The sequence below is a fragment of the Bubalus bubalis genome, chromosome 16 (assembly GCF_019923935.1).
Source record: "Bubalus bubalis isolate 160015118507 breed Murrah chromosome 16, NDDB_SH_1, whole genome shotgun sequence".
NCBI classification, from domain to species: Eukaryota; Metazoa; Chordata; class Mammalia; order Artiodactyla; family Bovidae; genus Bubalus; species Bubalus bubalis.
Window position 1 is genome coordinate 65246310 of NC_059172.1, and position 22949 is coordinate 65269258.

The following is a 22949-nucleotide window of genomic DNA, read 5'->3' on the forward strand; positions in this document are numbered from 1 at the left end:
CAGTTGACAACCAGTCAGTATAGTAATCTGTGTTCAATACTGAGAAGCTTAGTAGAGTTAGATTTCAGCTGAATCTTCATTACTTTATTGTATTAAAATATAAGATTTACCATTTTAACCATTTTCAACTGTTTGGTGACGTTAAGGGTATTCACATTGTTGTGTAACCACACATCACCACTGTTCCATCTCCAGAGCTTTTCATCAGCCCTAACAGACTCTCTCTACCCATTAAATACTAACTTCCCATTCCTCCCTTTCCCCAGTGTCTGGTGATCATTATCCTGATTTCTGTGTTTTTGAATTTGACAATACTAGGTACCTCATATAAGTGGACTGACTCCTATATTTATCCTTTTGTATCTAAATTATTTCACTTAGCATATTTTTAAGGTTCATCTGTATTGTAGGACATATCAAAGTTTTATTCTTTTTCAAGGCTAAATAATATTCATTGTACACATATACCAGATTTCCCTTATCCATTCATTAGTTAATGGACATTTGGATTATTTCTGCATTTTGACTGTTGTGAACAATGCTGCTATGTACATTAGTGTACAAATCTCTGTTTGAGTTCCTGCTTTCAGTTCTTGAGTATATACCCAGGAATGTAATTGCTGAATCATGTGGTAATTCTGTGTTTAATATTTTAAGAAACTTGCCAATACTGTCTTTCTCAGCAACTACACTATTTTATATTCCCACTGGCAATGCATAAGAGTTCCAGTTTCTCCACATCCTCAACCAACAATTGTTATTTTGTTTTATTTTATTTGGCCACTCTGCTTTCGGAATCTTAGTCTCCCAACCAGGAATTGAACCCAGGCCACAGCAGTGAAAGTGCTGAGTTCTAACCACTAGACAGCCAGGGAAATAATTTTCATGTTGCTTTTGCTAATAGCAATCCAAGTGGATGGAGTGGTATCTCATCTTGATTTTGACTTTAATTTCCTTATGATGCATTTCTCTCTGGTGTTGAACATCTTTTCTTACGCTTATGGACCATTTGTATCTTTGCTGAAATGTATATTCATGTTTTTACCATTTTAAACTTGTTGAATTGTAGAAGTTCTTTATACGTTGTGGATGTTAGCCTATTACCAGATATACGAGTGCAAATATTTTCCCATTCTGTGAGTTGCCTTTTTATTCTATCAGTAGTGTTCTTTGATGCACAAGCATTTTTAATTTTGATGAAATGTAATTTGTTTATTTTTCTTTTGTCGCCTGTGTTTTAGTCTTTGTTTTTTTTTAAGAGGAAAAAAATGCCTATTAATGAAGGAACTATTAATGAGACAGAAGAGAGATTATGTAGAGTGGTCAAAGTCTAGAGAGATGAAAAATAGACTGTTTTAACTGGAATAGAAAATGTAATTTCCTGTGTTCTGACTGCAGGATGGTAAAGATATGGAAGGTTGAGTCAGGAATTAAAGGGGGCTTTAATCCTTCGCTGAGGTGGTTTAGTTTGATTTGAAGACATCTGGTCCCTTTGGGAATGCACTTACAGAAGGGAATAATAACTGAACTTTGCTCCAAAGGAAAATTCATGCTGCTTTGTACAGTGGACTAGAAAGAGCTATAGTGTAATTAGCCTGCAGAAAGGCTGTGGTCATGGAAATGGTATTACTACCTTCTGAGTGTTTAAAGCAAACATTTAGATGTAATTTGCTCTCATGTTTGCTATATGTGGTAATATTTTTCCTTCCGCTTGTTTTCCAAATAACATCTTTTGAGGACAGTTAAGACATCCATTTTATCCGTGAGCTTTTAAGAATGGGTTCTTTAGTGGGACAAAAAAAGAGCTGGAAACTAAGAACACCCAAGAACAAATAGACTAGATTCTGAGTTCTCATTACAGGCAGGTCGTCGTACTCTGTTACGCTCTTGTTTTATAAGTGATTTCATAGTTCCAAATCAGAATGTCTGTTTTGGAGCACTTCACTGGGATCAGATACAGACGTTTAGATTCCAGACTTACTGTTTCATTGGCATGTGTTGACCAAATGTTAACATCCATGTAGTTTTGAATTATTAAGAATTGTTTATAGTTGAAAAACTAAGTTTTAAGGGGTCCAGGAAAAAGTTCTTTCAGATAATTATGAAGGGAGTATATATATTGAAACACAACTCAATGAACATTGATTATCTCAATGCTATGCTATGCTATGCTATGCTATGCTAAGTCACTTCAGTCATGTCCGACTCTGTGTGACCCCATAGACAGCAGCCCACCAGACTCCCCCGTCCCTGGGATTCTCCAGGCAAGAACACTGGAGTGGGTTGCCATTTCCTTCTCCAATACGTGAAAGTGAAGTCGCTCAGTCGTGTCCGACTCACAGCGACCCCATGGACTGCAGCCAACCAGGCTCCTCCGTCCATGGGATTTTCCAGGCAAGAGTACTGGAGTGGGGTGCCATTGCCTTCTCCAGATTATCTCAATATACATACATAATTCTTCACTGGCTGTGACAACTTTGAACAAATTAATTTGGAAATTTCTGAAGGTTTTTTAAAGTTGAGAATCTGATTATGCTCATCAACTTAGCTTTCTTTTTTTTTTTTTGATTCATGTGCTTATGCCCAAATTATATGTTTGTTTTCTTCCTCTTATTTTTGCTTATTTTCCCCAGACAATTTTAATATACTTCTCAATTTTTAGGCCGTAGAATTCTGAATATAAGTGTATGCTCTTTTGGTAATCTGAGTTACAGATGGATGGTTTTCCCTCCCACTAACTTTAAAATATGTTGATTTATCACTGGTATATAGATTAAATGTAGATGTTTGAAGCTTTTTAATTTGTGTTTTAAGAGTACTTCTTATCAAGACAAAATATATGTAAAAGGAAATCATAATCTGATGAATATATTTGCTTTCTTTTAAATTATTTCATTAGTAATTTGCAAATGTACTACATGATCACACATTTTAGTTTCTTAGGACTTTCACTTTGATTAATTTTCTAAAAAATTTAAAAACTAAAAATGTTGAAAAATATTTGTTGATTGGGGGCAAAATCAAATCGCTTTTATTTAGCAGTTTATTTGTATTCTTAAAATACATTGTGAATACCTTCATTGTGTAAAAACTAGAGTACCAAACAGTAGAAAACCTGAATTAGAACCCAGAACCTAACCGTGTATATCATTTACAGTTTAATGTGCTGGGCCACATTACATTTCAGTATACTTGATGTTTTAAGAATATAATGAATTGAGGTGGGGGGGCATAGGCTGTATCCAAAGGCTTTTTATCAAAATGTATAGAAGATACATCCATTGGAAAAGCAATTTCATTTTTAGAGCAGATTGTTGGCCTTAACATTTTTTGAATATTCTCAAGCATTAGGAAGACTGGAAGCCAGTATGTCTTCTCTAGATTACTGATGTGATGTACAGAAGTAGGAAAATGTTCCCCACTACCTATTTTTGAGCCATTATGTGTTCTTAGGCATTTGAAATTTTAAGAGGTTTTCAGTTTAATGGTATTGTGAAAGGAAAGATGAATGGGAAACCAGGAGGCATGGATTTTCTTCCATTAAGTAATAAGATTAATACATACATGTGTATGCATTCATAGAGGCAGTCATTCTTCCAGTGATTCGCAGAGCAGTTGCTATTTATGCAAAGCCCCGGTAGAGTTATGAGACAGATTTGACCCTGTGAATGTGTCAAGGAAACTAGTTAGGCACTTGAGACATGAACTCAAATTAATGTATTGAAAGTAAAGTAGTAAAAAAATCAGAAGGAAAGTTGAGATAAAATGTTCAGGAGTTAAAATGAGAGGTTATTATGATCAGTATACAAAGAAACATGATAATGACTTGATTAATGAGACTGGGAAAATTTTACTTCATTTGTAAAATTCAAGCTCCTGCGGAGCATCAGGGTTATAAATTAATCACTGAGTAGGCATCCTAATATTGATTCTCTGCCACTAAATAATTGCATTTTCTTTAATATCAGTTAAAAGTTTACTGAATAATAATGGTTTATGTTAGAATAGCCAGTATTGAAATATAATTTAATATTCAGCTTTCTTATAGCCCTTTTGCTAATTAATTATTTAACCTTCCACTAAGTTTACCATTTTTTTTTTTTACTATAAATAATTTTTTTACTTTAAGTAAATATCAGGATATCCATTACCCCAAACAGTACAGGTAGAATTTCCTTCTCAAACACTGGTTAATTGTTTGTGTTGATTTTTGTAAATATCCATATATAGCAACAGTTTGTATCACAGCTAAGCTTCAGAAAACTGGAGTATTGAAGGATTTTTTCTCTTTTGGTTACTTTTTTTGGAGATTATTTTAATCATTAAAATAATTATTGCCAGATTCTCTCTCTTTTTTATTAAAAGAATTTTGAGCTATGCGTAAAGAAAATTTTAAAAACTAGGGAAGTAGCTATTTAGTTATAGCTATTAAAGACATACATTTTTCTTTTTTTAAGGCATACATTTTTCATTGTCTTTATTATCACGTTTTGAAGTTGCCTTTGTAAAGGTACTTTAGGCCATACTTTACTTTATGACTAAGTGTCATTTTTTAAAGAACTTGGTTAAATCATTAAAATTAAAAAAATTTAATTTTCATATGTAACCATGAAACTGAAGTCAGTAGGTAGAAATAAGGTAATACAGAAAAGTTAAGCTTACTTCCCTCTGTCCTCTAGTCTTGCAGCTCTCCCCAAAGTTAACTATTGGGTTGGCCAGAAAGTTCAGATTTTTCCATGAGATGTTATGGAAAAACCCGAATGAACTTTTGGCCAACCCAGTATTTTTTTCCAACTTATGCCTCCTGGAAATTACCTATCCATACAGAAGTGTGGATATGTTATATACTAGTTTACATGAGGTGTAGCATTCTGTATACATAGTTTGCACTTCTTTCACTGAATGGTGTAATTTGGAAATCATTACATAGAAGTACAAAACTACCACAGTATTTAATTATGTGGATGCCCCTTAACTTATGAACATTTATAGTTTTACTAATACTTGGCTTTATAAACAGTACTGCCATGTATTCTTGTACAAACACTGCTTGCATTTTATCCTGTTTAAGATATTGTGTCATAGTCAGTGTGGATGAGGTAAGTTTATATAAGATTTAGATATTATATTCTTAAAGGAGATTTTTGGTTTACTCAAATGATGTAGGTGCACTTTTTACGTTTTAAAAATGTAAATAGTAATATGTGCTTATAGAAGCATCTTTATAAGAAAAGTAGACACTTTTCCTTTTCATAAATTGGATTTCTGTATTTCAGTTTAAAAGATGAGATGGCTGTAATGGTCTTTTCACTTTTGAGGGCTAAAGGGTAAAAGATCTGTCAGTATATAAAACTCCTCTGACTTCTTCAAATTTTATAATCAGAAAATGTTATTTAAAGGAAAAAGAAGCAAATCAGTAGGGTAGGATTTCCTAAAGGTACTTTGGTAGCTTTTTGGTTTTTAATTTCCTTCGAGTGCCACCATTTCCTCAGTGTAGAGTTTTCATTTGCTTACTTTTATTAAAATGAAAAATGGCAAGGTCAGATAATTGCAAACGAAGCACTTGACCATGACACCAAGCAGAGGCAAAAGTACTTTATAGAATATCAAAGTTTTCTTTGGTTTTTAAGGCGGTAGATCAACTTAATTCATCCTACTATTTATGTGATCTTCTTTTCTGACCTTAGGAAAATGTCCTTTGATTTCAGACTTTACTTTTCAGGTTAAATATTGCTCTTGTACCTAGAGACTTTTGGTTAAGTGATTTTCTTGAACCCCAAATATTTTGGGGGGATACAACCTAGATTAGTTTTGAAGTGCTAATGATATTTCATGTTAATTAGAAGAAACACTGATGTTAGTGGTTTGCAGTCTGCCTCTCTTCCTGTTCCCTTAGAGTCACAGTAAATTCGAAGCTAATGTACCAGAGAGGCTCATGAAGTCTAGGTCCTCAATCTGTAGCAGTTGACATCTTTCTATTGCTCTTGCAGCTGCTGAGTTCTGTTTTTTGCATAGGTTTTAGGCATGCTCAGAAATGTTTAGTCAAGTCAACATACAGACTTCCTAGCCCATGGTTATCCCCTTTCTAGGGGTTCAGGATCCTTTCCCAGATTCTCTTACTTTTTCAGCAGCAGTTTTGTTTTTTACAATAGATACATAGATCCAGATGTTATCAGTCCAGATCAGGTTAGATAAACAGGCAGTCTGCTTGGCACTTCAAGAGTGTCTGAAATAGATGTGAAGCAGCACAATGTAGTAAATTTCATTAGGGTTTGTATTATGGTCTGGCCACTTTCTAGATATGTGACATTCAGAAGCCACTCAGCCATTTTGAGCCTCAGTTTCTCCATCTGTTAAATGGGAGTACCACTGAGCATTGACTGTAATAATATACATGGAATATTTTGTTTACAGCCTGGTGTTTTAAAGGCATTTATTATGTCATTTTTGTTTTTCATAATATTTTTTGTTCATCTCTCAGTGTTGTATTAGTATTTGTACCTCCCTCAGTCCTGTGGGTTCTATTTTTTCTGTCTTCTGTTTGCCTTTTAAGGACTTTGTGATTCTCTTTAGAAGGTTCAGTTCAGTTCAGTCGCTTAGTTTTGTCCGACCCAGCATATTCATTCATATTGCTCAGCATATGTTTATTGAGTGTGTGCCAGGCCCTGTACTATGTCTGTAGAGATAAAATAGACAGTTTGTCCTGAGCATGAAGAATTTGTGGTCTACTGCTAGAAAATAATGTGTGTGTTTGAACAAGTGAGGTTTAGGGAACCTCAACCTCTGAATGTTGGAGTGTAGCAGGGCCCAGGCCTGCCCTGTCTACAGTACTTGGCTGTCTTAGTGACCTCATGCAGTGTTGTTGCTTGAGATATCATCTGTATGCTAAAAACAAATCTCGAGCCAAAACCCTCTCCCTTGTACTCCAGATGTGTGTGTCTATTTACCTGATATTTCCACTTTGATATCTAATAGGCATCTCAAACTTGTTACATCAAACCAAATTTGAGGTCTTCCTCCTCCTCCCCCCGCCCACTCATTACTGCGTCAGCCTTCCACTTCCCAGATCCTTCTTTCAGTGGGTCTGGCCCAAACCTTGACTGTAATGCTATTCTTCTTTTCCTCTCTTAATCCACACCCAATCTAATCACGAACCTGTTGGCCCCAACATTCAATAATACATTTAAAAAATAACCATTCATACATCCTCCACAGCTGTCAGCCCATCCCACAGACCAGGATTGCTTGTAGTGTTGTTGGCGCCTTCTGATGGGCTTTCTGGAGTCCTCTCTTGCTCTTCTACAGTCTATGAAGACAGTAGCCTTGGAAAGGTAAGTCAGATCCTGTCACTTATGCCGGAATAACCCCCAGACCTTTTCCATCTCAGTGAAAGCTATATCCCTCTCAGTGGCCATTTAGAGCCCAAGATCTGATCGCTTGTCACTCTTACCTTGTCTGCTGATTTCCCCTGTTCTCACTGAGTTGAGGTCATCTGGCTTCAGTGTTATCTTCTAAACTAGCCAGTGCTCCTGTTTACCTCAGTCTAGAATGACTTTTTCCCCAGATATTTTTACGATGCACTTCTTACCACGTCCAGGATTTTGCTTCAATGTCACCTCAGTGTGGCCTTCCCTTCACCACCCTATTTAAAATTGCACTTTGCCCCAATATTCCCTACCTATGTCTTTTAACTACTTTATGTAGCACTTACTATCCAATGTACTATGCGTATATTTTTATATTTCAATATATATGTTTGTGTTTTTTTGTTAAATGAATGGGGTGGATGAATTCTGGGAGCTTAGAAGGGATCTAATCTTGGTGGAAGGCTCCCTGGAGGAGATGATTCCTAAGCCAAGTCTTTCAGGATGAGTTAGTCGGTAGTTGGGGGTGAGAGGCAAAGCTAGGAGGGCCATCCAGATAGCAGGAGTTATATGTACAAAAACCTCCAGACAAGGGCTGTGCTGGAACTACCTGTTTGTTCAGTCACTAATCTCTGTCCGACTGTGACTCCATGGAATGTGGATGTCCAGTGGTATTCTCAAGGCTGGTTTACACATGGGTTAAGGAAAAAATTGTACCATAAGAGTAATTTCCAATACTAAAACCAGGGGCATCAGCTATATAAGCAGAGGCTGATGAAGTCTGGGACTAAAGCCAGCTGTAGAGTTGAGGGGCTAGACAGTAGAACTGTCTTGGGCTGTGGGTTAGGAAAGTTCACTTGGGTTACTTCTAGGGACCTGAGGACAGGTTAAGATGGCTTTTATGTTTGTTCTGGAGCTACTAAGGAACTTCTGTGGAGGAGCCCTTGGCATTTAGTCACCCGAATATTTTAGTGCCTGGTACCTTCCAGGTACTATGTACATACTAGTCACCGAGAATATAATAGTGAAAAAGACTAGATCCTTATCAATGGGCTTACTTTGTATGGTAAAACATGAAACACACACGCAGAGTAATTTAAAAGTTGTAAATTGTATTAGATTGAATCATGAAAAATGGACGATGTTCAGCCATCTTTGACCTATGAAAGCAATAGATCTATATTAATATTTTGAAAGAAACAAGGGAGTGAGTTGGGGAAAATATGATAATTAGGGTAGGAAGGTCGGAAGAAGTCTCTGAGAGGAAGTTGCATATAAAAAAAGATTTTAAAGTAAATCAAGACAGCAAATGTAAATGGCCGGAAGTGTCAAAGGAGCACACTGGGCCTGACGGGGAACCCACGCTCTTCAGAGAGGGCTCAGCTCCTCAAAGCAACCCTCAGTGCTGCTGCGCCTTCTGACTCTCCAGGATAAGCCAGCAGACACCTTTTTAAAAAAGTGTCCAAAGAACAATGCTTTAAACATTCAAGTAGAAGTGTAATTTTATGTGAAATCTCCTAAAGTTTACATGTCATTTATTTCAAAACATTTAGAAAACATTTTGCAAGCCAACCAATGTGTCTGTTCTCCAAAAGTGGCCCACTGGACACTGCTTTATAAGCTTTGCTTTAAAGCATTCCAAGGGGAGAGAAAAGCATGTGCAAAGAACGTGAGGCAAGAAAGGGCTTCAACTGGTTCAAGGAACAGGAAAGAGGGCAGTATGTCCAGAGCTAAGTGAGCCTGAGGGAGAGTTATCTGTGAGATGAGGTTGGAAAGGAGCCAGAACTCAAGGAGCCCACAGAAGCACAGGTCAGAAGTGGAGGGACAGACGTGCAAATTTAGTGTGTGCCAGACAAGCATGCACCTTGGGACCATATGCCTGGTGGGACAGACACCCTTTCCTAATCTGTACAAGGATACCATAAATGCTGCAGGCGTCCTTGAAGGTAGGTGCACTATCCCATTTCAGACTTCAGTAACCTGCTTCCCTGGTGGTTCAGACAGTAAAGAACCCGCGGGAGACCCAGGTTTGATCCCTGGGTTGGGAAGATCCCCTGGAGAAGGGAATGGCAACCCACTCCAGTATTCTTGCCTGGAGAATTCCATGGACAGGGGAGCCTGGTGAGCTACAGTCCATGGGGTCCCAAAGAGTCAGACAAGACTGAGTGACTAACACACACAAAACTTGCCCAGAGGCCACTATAATGTCAGAGTGTGCCTTGGGTATGGGTTTCTTTGAATTGAAAGTCTCCCTCCCCGTGCTTTTTAAAAATATAAAAGGTTAAGTTTCCAATCGAGACATTTTCACATGACTGCCCTTTGGAGGATTTTCCTGTCTGCATAACTTAAAGTGAGTGAATTAGAGGGCAAAGAAGAATGCTCTAAATATTATACTGAATACAGAGTAACACTGACCTGGAGACCAAACTCCATCAAATTGGAGATCAGACTTATTCCACTTCTCATGTGGGCTAGTAATGCCAACCTGTGAAGAGTTTAGTGCTCTCATTTTCAAGAAAAGGTGAGTATAGCTTAAAGATTTTAAGTTGAAATATGTGATTTATTCTTGTGAGGGTAAGAAAACATCCTTTTATTTTTATTGAGTGTTAAAGCTCTCAAAATCAAATGGGTCTGTGCTCAAGGGATCTTAGAAATCTAGTGGAAAATAAAATTTGAGATGAAGATGGTTATGGCTAGAAACCGGCCGTTTCAGCTAGTTAATAGATGTTAAATAAAATGTATTTCTGGAATTTGGTGAGCAGGACTTCAGTAATAAGAAGTGAACTTGGTCTAGAAAAAAATTCAAGAGACTGAGGATCAGATTGCCTAGAGAGTTTCAGCCAAAGAGGAGCCACGGAGGAAGGCGGCTGCAGAGGGAGGCCTGAGAAACAAGTCTCTGCAGCCTTGAGACAAGTTCACACTTTAAGTGAGCCACCTGAGGAAATGGCTATGGAGATTTCTAAGCTAATTTCCAGAGCTAAACGTGATGGAATATTTCATTAAAATTCCCCAGCTGGTTTTTTTTTTTTTTTTGGTCACTTATTAAAATAATAGAAGACAGAGAAAGTAGCATAATTAAAAACATTCTTCAGATGCTCTGTGTGGATTATTTGCTTTACCTTGTCGATAAAAAATGGATCTGATTTAACTTTCCTAAGAATTCTTCTAAACTACTAGATTTTTGCCTGTGGAATTAAAAGGAAAATTGTACTTTTCGGAGAAAAATCACTAGGATTATATTTTGCTTTGAGGTTAGTAGACTGTAATTACTGAAAAAAGTAGGAGTCATCAAACTTTTTCTGTAAAGATATTAAATATTTTCAGGTCCAGATATTAAATATTTTCAACTTCGCGTGCCAGACAGTTTCTGTCGCATCTCACAGCCCCGCTGTTCTGGCACGAGAGCAGCCATAGGTGATGTGAGTGAAGGAGCCTGGCTACCTTCCAGTAAAACTTTATTCACAGACACTGAAATCTGACTTTCTTATAATTTTATGTGTCATGAAATCATCTTCTTTTGACTTTTAAATCATGGTCTCAACAACAAAAAAAAATAGATGAGCTGAATGGTCCTTGAGCCATAGTTTGCTGACCTCTGAATTAAAGGATTTTAAAAACCATTAGATTCTTCCAAGGGCCAGTGATGCAGCTTTCTCAGCTGTCTAGATTGTTTATTTCATGGTAGAGGGGTTTTATTTTGTAATAATGAAGAGATTTCCTTATAAATTTGAAAATTTTCCAGCAGGGATTCTCAAACTGGGTACATCAGAATCATCTGAAGACTTAGTTAAAATGCCGATTTGCAGGGCTCTTCCCTCCCAAAGTTTCTGATCCAGCAAGTCTATGTCGGGCCCAAGAACTTGGATCTTTATCCAGGAGGCTGATGCTGCTGTTCTGGGACCATACTTTGAGAATCACTTATTTAGAATGAGGATGTGCACCCCTGTGAGACTAACACAGTTGCTTCTTTTACTCAGTGTCCTCAGAGTAGCTATTGACTTCTCTACCTAGAGGGCTTGAGACCTTCAAATTCTAATGATTAAAAGATCAAAGATAATTGGAACCAAATTTATAACTCTCTATTATAGTATTTTTCCTCCATCGATTTCTAAAAGTTTTAAACACATACAAATGAGAGAGTGCTTTCAACAGGGTTAGGGAAAGGAATGTGCCTAGGAGAAAAATGAACAAAGAAATACATTATTATATACAGTACATTTTCTTAGTAAATATATATATAATAGATACTCAGGCATCAGGTTTTAAAACAGTACATTGCCAGTCGCTTTGGCATTCGGTATTCCTCCCCTATCACATCACCCTTTTTTTTTTTTTTTTTAACTGTTTGTAACTACAGTATGTCTTCTTTTGCATGCATAGGGACTTGACCTAATTTTGATTACACACACACACACACACACACTGTCACACACACTCACACCCACACCTGTTTTGATGAACATAGCTGTGGTTCATTCATTTTCACTGCTCTGAAAGTGTCTGTCTCATGAATGCACTACAATTTTTCTACTCTCTTGATGCCCACTTGGATTGTTTCTAGTATTTTTTATTTTACAAACAGCATAGCCTGAAATCTTCTTGAACATGTTTCCTAGTAATGTAAGCAACAGTATCTGCACCTATGGGGGGGAATTGATCAGTTCAGCTTTTCTGTGTCAGCATCAACTTGTGTTTCAAAGGAAGAGTATATCCACAGTGACTTGAGCACACTTGCTATCACAAACTTTTTGCCAGTTTGAAAGGTTTAAAATGTGCTTTTAGTTTGCATTTTCTTGATTACTAATATAGTTCAGAATTTTTCTTAAATTTATGGACCTTTCATGTCTCCTTTGAAATAGCCTTTTTGGCCTGTTTTCTTTAAAAGTTTTTCCACCTTGTTTTGGTAGTTCTGACTAGTTTTGACCCTTTCTTATTGTTCTACATAAATTTTAGAATTAGTTTAAGTACCATAGGGAAAAAACCTTTTTGTTGGAAATACATTAATAGATTAATTTGGAAAAAATTACATCTGTTCAATACTTAAGTATTCCTAGTCATGAATATGTAATATCTCTGGATTTATTTATGTCTTCCTTAATACTTTTCAGTAAAGTTTAAATTTTCCATTAAGATCACCAATTTCTTTTGTTAGACTTATTATTAAGCATCTTAAGCATCTTATTTTTACCATCTTTTTAGTAGTTATATTTTAAAACTATTTGTGGCTGGTATATAAAAATGAAGTTGATTTTTGTTTGCTGATCTTATATTTAAGATTCTTGCTCAATTCTTACTATTTCTCATAATTTCTGAAGCCTTTTGGGCTTTCTGCATAAATAGGCCTCTTCTGCAGTTAATACCGTTCTCAGTCCGTCTTCTCAATCCATATAACTTCTTTTCCTTATCTACCAACTTGATTTGACTAAAGCTTTTGATACAATGTAGAACCTCATTTCTGATTTTAAAAGATCCTTCTAACATTTGCCATGACATATATTTGCTGTTTTGGTAGATGACCTTTATCAGGTTAATGAAACTTCTTTATATGTATATGCCTATTTTGCCAAGAGTTTTTCTTAAATAAAAAGGATACTTAAAATTTGTCAAATGCAATTTCTTTGTATTTTGAGATAATATGTGTGTGTGCTTATTTGTTAGCATATTGAATTAGTAGATTTTTCTAGTATTAAACCAAATTTCATCCTCAGGATACTTAGTATGATTTACGTCCTAACCTGTGGCTTGGCACTCCATGAACAGAGTCACCTGTATTGTGAATATATGCCTTGCTGATGTGTGTGTGTCTCGCACTCACAGCCTCCATCCCCATCACGAGTTGCCGGTTTTTCTTAGAAGGCTTTTAATTTTATGGTGCCACCTGCTGGCGAACTTTCAACATTTCTGATACTCTTCTTCACCTCAGGCCAACTGCATGCATGGTTTTCTCTGTTATAACTGTAACCCCTCATTTATTTTTATTTTCTTTCTTATACCATAATATTTATTCACTTTACTCTCCAATCCTCCTTTCTCTTGCTCTTACGAAAAATTTTTTCAGTATACTCAAGAAAATCATTCTCTTTTCCTTCCTTTTCCTTCTCTCCTATTTTGTTCCTTTATGGGTACTATAAATCTACCTCATTGTTAAGAATGATGAGAACAGTGCTGGTTACTAGGGGGAAATATACAGCAATACATTGTAGACTGACGTTTGGTACAATCAAGTGCCAGCTCTGCTAACCTTCAAAGTCTTTGAAAATACTTAAAATTTTCTGTAAAGTGTTCTTAAATTTCAAATACTAGTTAATCACCCTCTAATTAATTCTGCCCATTTAACATCAAAGTTCACTATAAAGAATAAATTGTAAAACTCCTTTGTTTCATTGTTTCTGTGTTCCTTTATCCAAGTTTTGAGACTTCTACTGTATTTTACTACAAAGACGGATGCATTAAACTGCTTGGAAACCAAACTAGTCATCCATAACATGGTTTCCATGGGAAACAGCCCACCACAGCTGCCCTTTTGATAAATAACCCACCTATAAGATAGAGATTATCAGTAACTGCGTTTCCAATTGCTTAACCCTCAAGCATAGAAAATACGGTAAACAATATTTTCCACTCTCCCTGGTCATAAGACTAAGACTAGTTTGTGCGGAAAGGCTGCAACTATGAGAATCCTAGCATCTCTTTAAAAAGGAGATTTAACATTATTCTTATTTTCGCATTGTAATAATTGTGGAGATTCAAAAAGATCCTTCTAACATTTGCCATGACATATATTTGCTGTTTTGGTAGATGACCTTTATCAGGTTAATGAAACTTATTTATATGTATATGCCACAAAAGAAAAGTTAGAGGTTAAAGATTAGGAAAGAGATTGCTTTGGCAATTTGATTACCTAGAGGGCTCTACAGAATGCAGGGGACAAGGGTGCTTCTGGCTTCTGTACTACAGCGTTGGCTTCCTTCTGTATTCTTTTGCTGAAATGCTTTCTAACCTTTCTATGTCTCTTTTAAAAGGTGGGGACCCAAACTGTATGCATTGTTCCAGATGCGTTCTTGCCAAAGCAGTATAAAGCAAATGTAACAGTTAGGAAGAAGGCTCTTTCCCTCACTGGGTAAGTACAACTGGTAACAGATTCCCAGTAGACCTGCCACACCCTCGCCACTTCAGAAGTGCTGGCAGGACCCCCTAAAACCTGAAGCTGTGCATCCACAGCCCCGAGCTTTTAGTCTCGTGAAATGCCAGTCAAAAGAGTTGACCCAGAACCAGCCCTCCCTGTGCAGCACCTAATCTCACCCACTCTAGATTCTTTCTCAGCTGTTTGCCTCTCTTAGCTCTTTGCCAATCAAGAACATTGAGGTCAGACAGAGTTTACTACAGTGAGATTTTAGCAGTAATCTTCGTGAGGTGATTAGACATGCTACTTTAGACTATTCTCTTACTTTGTGAAAGAACCTTCTTGATGTAGAGTAACACTGTGCCAGCTCACACATATGGTACTTGTGTGCTGCTGGAAGGATTTTTTTTTTTTTTTGAAAAAATGTTCAGATATACTTTAAAATGAAGTGTCATACCTATGTATTAAGTAAAAGAATTCCAGAATTGGTTCGTAGACCAGATTAGTATTGTGCGTTGATCGCAATTTGGAAATATTTAAAAATCATTGATCAACGTGATTACCACAAGAAATTGTTTCAAAGTTATGTTTCGACTCATCCTATTTCTAAATAAAACTACAGCAATACAAGTTTACCTTATAGATCTTGAATGGTACATTTGAGTCTCCCCAACTTGCTGTTTAAACCTCCCCAAATTCTACACACAAAACTCAGTGAGAATATATTTGAGACAATACTTTAAGACGTGGAATAACTGTTACTTTTTAGATTCTTTTCATGTGACATTAAACAAATGGTGATATATTTTCACTTAGCCTGGATAATTTTTAGAAATGATTTGCTTGTTTGGCCTTGATATTTATTAATTTTCTAATCCCAAACTCCCAATACTTCCCTTCCCAACTCTTACTCCCCTTTGGCAGTCGCAAGTGTGTTCTCTATGTCTGTGAGTCTGTTTCTGTTTCATAGATCTGTGTCAGATTTAGATTTCAAATGTAAGTGACGTCATATGGTATTTGTCTTTCTAATCTGTTTTGCTTGGTACGATACCTCTAGTTCCATCCATGTTGCTGCAAATGGCATTATTTCATTCTTTTTAATTACCTTGACTTCTGGATTGCTATGAATTGAGTTTAAGGTCATTCACTGAATCTCTGACATTCCATGACATCCCCAAAATATTTTCATTGTTTTGAAATCCACTCGAAGGGCTTGATTTGAAAGGCATGTAGCTGTTTGTGACTCCATAGAATCTAATCTTATTCCTGATACTTGAGCTAAAATCCTTGGTTAAAACATGTTCTAAACAATCCAGATTGCCACAAATAATACTGTTCTTAGCTATTCATCTTTAAACCATTAATTCCAATGCAGGCATTTATGTAAGTAACTTCCATTTTGGAAAGTAGGAAGTCAAGAGATACCTGGAATAACAGGCAAGTTTGGCCTTGGAGTACAAAATGAAGCAAGGAAAAAGCTAACAGAGTTTTGCCAAGAGAACACACTGGTCATAGCAAACACCCTCTTCCAGCAACACAACAGATGACTCCACACATGGATATCACCAGATGTTCAATACTGAAATCAGATTGATTATATTCTTTGCAGTGAAAGATGGAGAAGCTCTATACAGTAAGCAAAAACAAGACTGGGAGCTGACTGTGGCTCAGATCATGAACTCCTTATTGCAAAATCCAGGCTTAAATTGAAGAAAGTAGGGAAAACCACTAGGCCATTCAGGTATGACCTAAATCAAATCCATTACAGTTATACAGTGGAAGTGAGAAATAGATTCAAGGGATTAGATCTGATAGAGCGCCTGAAGAATTATGGGCAGAGGTTTGTGACACTGTACAAGAAGCAGCGATCAAAACCATCACCAAGAAAAAGAAATGCAAAAAGGTAAAATGGTTGTCTTGAGAAGCACAGATAGCTGAAAAATAAGAGACATGCAAGGCAAGGGAGAAAAGGAAAGATATACCCACCTGAATGCAGAGTTCCAAAGAATAGCAAGGAGAGATAAGAAAGCCTTCCTCAGTGAACAATGCAAAGAAATAGAGGAAAACAATAGAATGGGAAAGACTAGAGATCTCTTCAAGAAAATTAGAGATACCAAGGGAACATTTCATGCAAAGATGGGCTTGATAAAGGACAGAAGCTATGTGGACCTAACAGAAGCAGAGGATATTAAGAAGATGTGGCAAGAATACAAGACGAACTATACAAAAAATATTAATGACCCAGATAACCACGATGATGTGATCACTCACCTAGAGCCAAAAATCCTGGAGTGCAAACTCAGGTGGGCTTTAGGAGGCATTACTACAAACAAAGCTAGCAAAGGTGATGGAAATCCAGTTGAGCTATTTCAAATCCTAAAAGATGATGCTGTGAAAGTGCTGCATTCATTATGCCAGCGAATTTGGAAAACTCAGCAGTGGCCACAGAACTGGAAAAGGTCAGTTTTCAGTCCAATCCCAAAGAAGGCCAATGCCAAAAAATATTCAAACTGCCACACAATTGCAGTCATATCACATGCTAGCAAAGTAATGCTCAAATTCTCCAAGCCAGGCTTCAACAGTATGTGAACTGAGAACTTGCAGATGTTCAAGCTGGATTTAGAAAAGGCAGAGGAACCGGAGATCAAATTAACAACATTTGTTGGATCATAGAAAAAGCAAACAAATTCCAGAAAAACATGTACTTCTGCTTCATTGACTAAGGTAAAGCCTTTGACTGTGGATCACAACAAACTGGAAAATTCTTAAAGAGATGGGAATACCAGACCACCTTACTTGCCTCCTGCAAAACCTGAACACAGGTCAAGAAGCAACAGTTAGAACCAGACATGGAACAATGGACTGGTTCAAAATTGGGAAAGGAGTATGTCAAGGCTGTCTATTGTTGCCCTGCTTATTTAACTTCTATGCAGAGTACATCATGTGAAATGCTGGGCCTGAAGCACAGCTGGAATCAAGATTGCAGGGAGAAATGCCAACCTCAGATAAGCAGGTGACATGACCCTTACAGTGTAGAAAGTGAAGAGGAACTAAAGAGCTTCTAAATGAAGGTGAAAGAGGAGAGTGAAAAAGCTGGCTTAAAACTCAACATTAAAAAAACTAAGATCATGGCATCCTGTCCCATCACTTCATGGCAAATAGATGGGGAGACAATGGAAACAGTGAAAGACTTTATTTTCTTGGGTTCCAAAATCACTGGGGTTGGTGATTGCAGCCATGAAATTAAAAGACGCTTGCTCTTTGGGAAAAAAGGTATGACAGACCTAGAGAGCATATTAAAAAGCAGAGACATTACTTTGCTGACAAAGGTCTGTCTAGTCAAAGCTATGGTTTTTCCAGTAGTCATATGTGGATATTGAGAGTTGGACCATAAGGAAGGCTGAGTGCCAAAGAATTGATGCTTTTTAACTGTGGTGTTGGAGAAGACTCTTGAAAGTCCCTTGGACTGTAAGGAGATCAAACTAGTCAATCCTAACGGAAATCAACCCTGAATATTCATTGGAAGGACTGATGCTAAAGCTGAAGCTTCAATACTTTGGCCACCTGATGCGAAAAGCTGACTTATTAGGAAAGACTGTGATGCTGGAAAAGATTGAAGGCAGGAAAAGGGCACGACAGAGGATGAGATGGTTAGAGAGCATCACTGACTCAATGGACATGAGTTCAAACAAGCTCCAGGAGATGGTGAAGGACAAGGAAGTCTGCCATGCTGCAGTCCATGGGGTCGCAAAGAGTCGGACGCAACTGAGTGACTGAACACCACCACCAGCAAAATCCTTCCAATTGAAATTTGCCTGATGTTTTGCAATTTTTCCTCATTGATATTCACTCATTAACGTTTTTGCTTTTTAGAGTGAATCCTTTGAGTGAGTTTAACTCTGCTATTGCCATCAGATATAGGACAAGAAAGTTTCTGCATGACTCACCAGAAAAGTCTGATCAAATGACAGACATTTTGAATTGTCCACAGGCAGATTTATTAAAGGATCAAGGGAGTTGGCAATCAGCACATCCTTCAGCTTGAAAAGTCACACAGTTGCCCACCTCAGAAGAACAGCTGGGCCCCTCCTTAGCTGATTATAGTGTTATTGACCCAAGGAAAAAGACAGGGACTTCTGACAGGTTTCTGGTCCTGTGGATTTCTCTATCAGAATCCTTAGCCTCTTCCTTGTGATTGAGTGGTCCTGAGGGATTATGATGGCGAGGAATTAGACGTGACATGGATAGCCATGGACCAACGAACTATAGCTGGCAGGTGTCGTCAGGGATAGAACACCTACAGCCTCGGGTGCCAGGCTGAGTCATGAATCAGCCCCAGAGGCCTCTGGATGTCTGGTGCATTCAGACCAACAGGCTTCTTGTTCTCAACCTTTGCTGCTAAGTCACTTCAGTCGTGTCCGACTCTATGCGACCCCATAGACGGCAGCCCACCAGGCTCCCCCGTCCCTGGGATTCTCCAGGCAAGAACACAAGTGGGTTGCCATTTCCTTCTCCAGTTCTCAACCTTTAGGACTTGTCATTTCTCTGAGGTGCTAGGCTGATTTTGGTTCAGGAGGCTGGGTTAGACCTGATCTGATGACCTTTCCTGGGCCCCTGGTGGTGGGGGAGGGGGAGTGGCCTGAGGTGGGTAAGACAGAACTGGTGAAAATAAAGTGACTGATCCTTTGGGCACACCTGTCTCACGGGCGGCTCAGCTACTTCTCTTGTGATTCACATACAAAGGCTTATCAGACTGTGACGTGAAGGGGAGTTTGTTTATACCATGATCTCGTATCTGCATCAAGATTCTGGATCTGAACACTGCAAGATCTATCATGTTAGATTCCTTCTGAGAACCAAAAAGTAATTCTAGCAAGGCGGAGGTTAGAGTGTAGAGTCTGTGGAACCACCTTTGTTTTGTTGCAATGTGTACATTATTGTGTTTCCTTTGTGGCATTCCATCCCCCTTCATAATTCAGTAGTAAACTCAGTCTTGGCTACGTGTCACCGGAAAGGTGTTCAGGGTGGTGCCCTTTTCAACTGTATTACGGTGATAAATAAAAGTTGTGTTTTCTTCTCTGTTGCCTAATTTTCCTGTTCACTTTCTGTGTCTTCATGCAGGTCCCTGGCATCTGACACATGGCGAGTTTTAGGATAAGGTCATACCAAGACATGCCTGATGATTTGAACATCTTTCTCCCCCAAAGTCCAGAATCTCAGCTGGAGCCCAATGGACAAATGTTCCCTCAGTCAGGGCTCTTGTTGGTGGTTTTTTCCACACCTGTCGACTGTTGGCTTCCCTTTTCTTGCTGTTCTGTCTCTCTCCTCACCCTTCTCGATTGTCTTTCCTAAGGACAGAGCTTAGAGAGCTGGGCCAGGACAGGCGAGCTCTGCACTGCACCCGAAAGTCCTAAGCCAGCATCCTGTCTTCAAGGCTCCATCCTCACAACAGATGCCTGAAGGCGTAGGCTTCTGAGAACCCACTTTTTTCTGCATGACTAGCTTGTAAGGAGGGATAAGCTGAGAGGATTTCCAAGAACTTTCCATTAAAAAAATGTGACATTTTTGGCTTTGAACCGAGAGCAGACTCAGTGGTATATAGCTCTGTTTCCTGGCACACATCTGTGGAATCTGGAAAAATTGTTGCAACACTCTCTTTCATTCCTGGCTGTTTGTATAACTGTACATAAATGTAGCAATAAATATATTCTAACATCAGCCTGGGGCACTAGTTTCTGCTTGATTCTGCACACTGATGGTGGGCAGTGACTACCACATTTTCGAGGAACTGCCCTACTGGCCAGCGGGCTTGCCTGCCGTGTCTCAGCTTCTCGTCTTCTCCGATTTCACAGAGTGTTAGCTTGGAGTCAGCCAGTGTTTGAGAAAGAAGGCTGAGGGCAGAGCTGGGACGTGAAGCCACATTATTAATTTACTAGGTGGCACTATTCCTGACACTGCAAAGTGGCTTGAATGTCTGAGGACTGAAGCGTAGAGGATTGGGTGACAGGTTGCAACAGGAGTCGGCTTTTTCAATAGCCACTCTTACATCCTTGAAGAATGTATTGTGCTTCAATTATATGACAGGTGCTCACCGGTCAGGCACAGAATTACCTCTTAAAGACTTTCAGAAAAACCACACAAAATATGCCAGCATGATATTGAATCTGTCCCTGAGGTTTTCCAAGGGCACTAAGTAAGTCTGCTTGTTTTAGAAACTGTGCCTTTCCAAAGGGAGCACATAGGAAACAACTTTTTTGTTATGCCGTTTGTCAACTTCAAGAAATATTTGTTCCCAGACTGGTCTCATAGTTTATTTGAAGTCTTTGCTTTATCAGGCATTTTTTATAACTTGAAAGATAATCACATACTTTGTGTGGTTTCTTATCACACTGCGGTTTCCCAGGCCGCTCCTTGATGACAAGCGGCAGGTGGTGTAGAAGCATTCGGCCTTAAGGCCTGGGGGTGCAGTGCAGCCCGGAGCTGGGATCCTGTGGCCGGGGTTCTCAGGCAGCACTTGAGAGACTGCTGTTCTGTGTTAAAACAATGCAGACTGAAACACTTGAGGAAATCACCTGGTTGGGGCCTTTGAACCACTGATCAGGTAGCAATCCAAACAGCCGGGTATGTGCTTACTTTCACCTTTTAATAGATCCATCGGAGGCCCTGAGGCTTGAGGTCAACAGGGAAAGGCGCAGCGTGGGCTGCTGCTACTGCAGCCAATTCCCATGTGCTACCATCAGACGGATCTTTCCACACACAGATCGGTCTGGCTGTGACTGTTGATATGGGGGAAATACCAGAAAAGAGACAGGATGAATGATCAGTTGCCTCTGTTACAGTGCGATAAGAGAGAAACACAACTATAGATAATGCCACATAACCAGCTGCTCACAAGCTTGTTCGTGGAGGTGGGGAGGGTTGCGGATTTTCAGCCTGTGGGTGTCAAACCTAGGCATGGGTCATGGTGAAGACCCTGGATGGGTCCCTACAGTGCCCTGGGCCTCGGATGCGTCTGCCAGAAAATGAGACATTTGGACTAAATGTCTAAAACCCTTTCTGATCTTTGGGTTAGGAAGGGAGTTAGCTTCCTTTGGTCATGGGGGAGGCACAGGTGGGCAGCTGGGAGTTGAAGAGAGTCTGAAGCTCACTCATTTTCAGGTTATAAGAAATGCGTGAAGATAACAAGCTAAAGCACCACCTTTGTCAAACCCTTTCTGAGGAAACAACATACTCAGCTCCCACTTCCTGTGGGAGAGGAAACTGGCCGGACTCCTCGTGAGCTCTCTTCTGCAGGGGCAGAGAGGCTGCGGTCTACACTGGGCCCTGGGACTGATGGGTGGGGAGTTGAAGCCTCAGCACAAGAAGCCCCTTTTTTTCAGGAACTGCTCACACCAACAGAGGCGGCAATGCCGTGAAGAGCGCCAAGGCCCTTGTGAACTGCTGGACTTCAGTCCTGCTCAAGCCAAGCTGTCAGGGGCATAGCCACTCAAAGGGAGAAATGCCGATCACTCCCAGTCACTTAGGAACGCATCGGTGGGCAGCGTGACCTTCGCCCAGCACAGACACAACTGCTCTAGCACAGCGCCTCTGCCCCCTTGGCCTCCGCTGGCCCCCTCCTTCCTTTCCAGGCAGTGGGACAGGTCGCTTGAGTGGTGAGTTTGCAGAGGAATCGTGTTCCCACTCCTGTTCTCTGTCCCCAGAAAACACACACCATCTTGGCTCCTCCATGCCGTACTTCCAATGAGGCAGGCCTGGACTCCTGCACGAGACAGGTGTCTGTCAAATTTGGGATTCAGTATTAGAATCCGCCTGCAATGCAGGAGACCTGGATTCAATCCCTGGGTGGAGAAGATCCCCTGGGAAAGGAAATGACAGCCCAGTCCAGTATTCTTGCCTGGAGAATTCCGTAGACAGAGGAGCCTGGCAGGCTACAGTCCACAGGGTTGCAAAGAGTCGGACACGACTGAGCAACTGACACACACATTAGGGAGCCCAGTTTCGCACAAGCCCAGCTGAAGGTGATCATGTGAGTTTCACCTGCTTACTATTTTGCTTTAATTCTCAGTTTCACTCAGTGGTTTTACTTTCAACTTTATGAACATCAGTATCATCTGGAGGGTTTGTGAAACCACAGATGTCCCCCACCCTACCCTGCCCCCCAGAGTGTCTGATTCTTGGGTCAGGGGTGGGGCCCAGGACAGGGGACCACACTTACAGGCCCGGGGGCGCTGAACAGAGAGGAGTTCTGTTTACTGGTTTTGTCAAACTCCAGAACCAAATGTTCTCGAGGCTGTCTGAGTCAGCTGGGTGCCCTTCACTCACCTGGGGCCAGAAAACATTCTTGGTCTGTATGAGTAATTCTCGCAGATCAATGTCCTCTTCTAGCCCACAGCCTTGGGCAGGAACAAATGGTTGTGGATTATGCTCATTTCTGTTCTGAGTAAAACATGAGAGCAATCAAT

The 22949-nt window shown here is 39.4% G+C and overlaps 1 protein-coding gene across 1 annotated transcript in view; it reads left to right on the plus strand.

Annotated features, from left to right (window-relative positions):
* RDX (radixin) overlaps positions 1–20205 on the plus strand; it is a 107288-nt gene extending 87083 nt beyond the window's left edge. Inside the window, exons 14-15 of the mRNA XM_025266921.1 lie at positions 14387–14484; positions 19609–20205. Of these exons, the coding sequence (XP_025122706.1) occupies positions 14387–14453 (67 nt within the window). The 3' untranslated portion in view covers positions 14454–14484; positions 19609–20205. The remainder of the gene's footprint in view (positions 1–14386; positions 14485–19608) is intronic.
* Positions 20206–22949: the final 2744 nt, after the last annotated feature.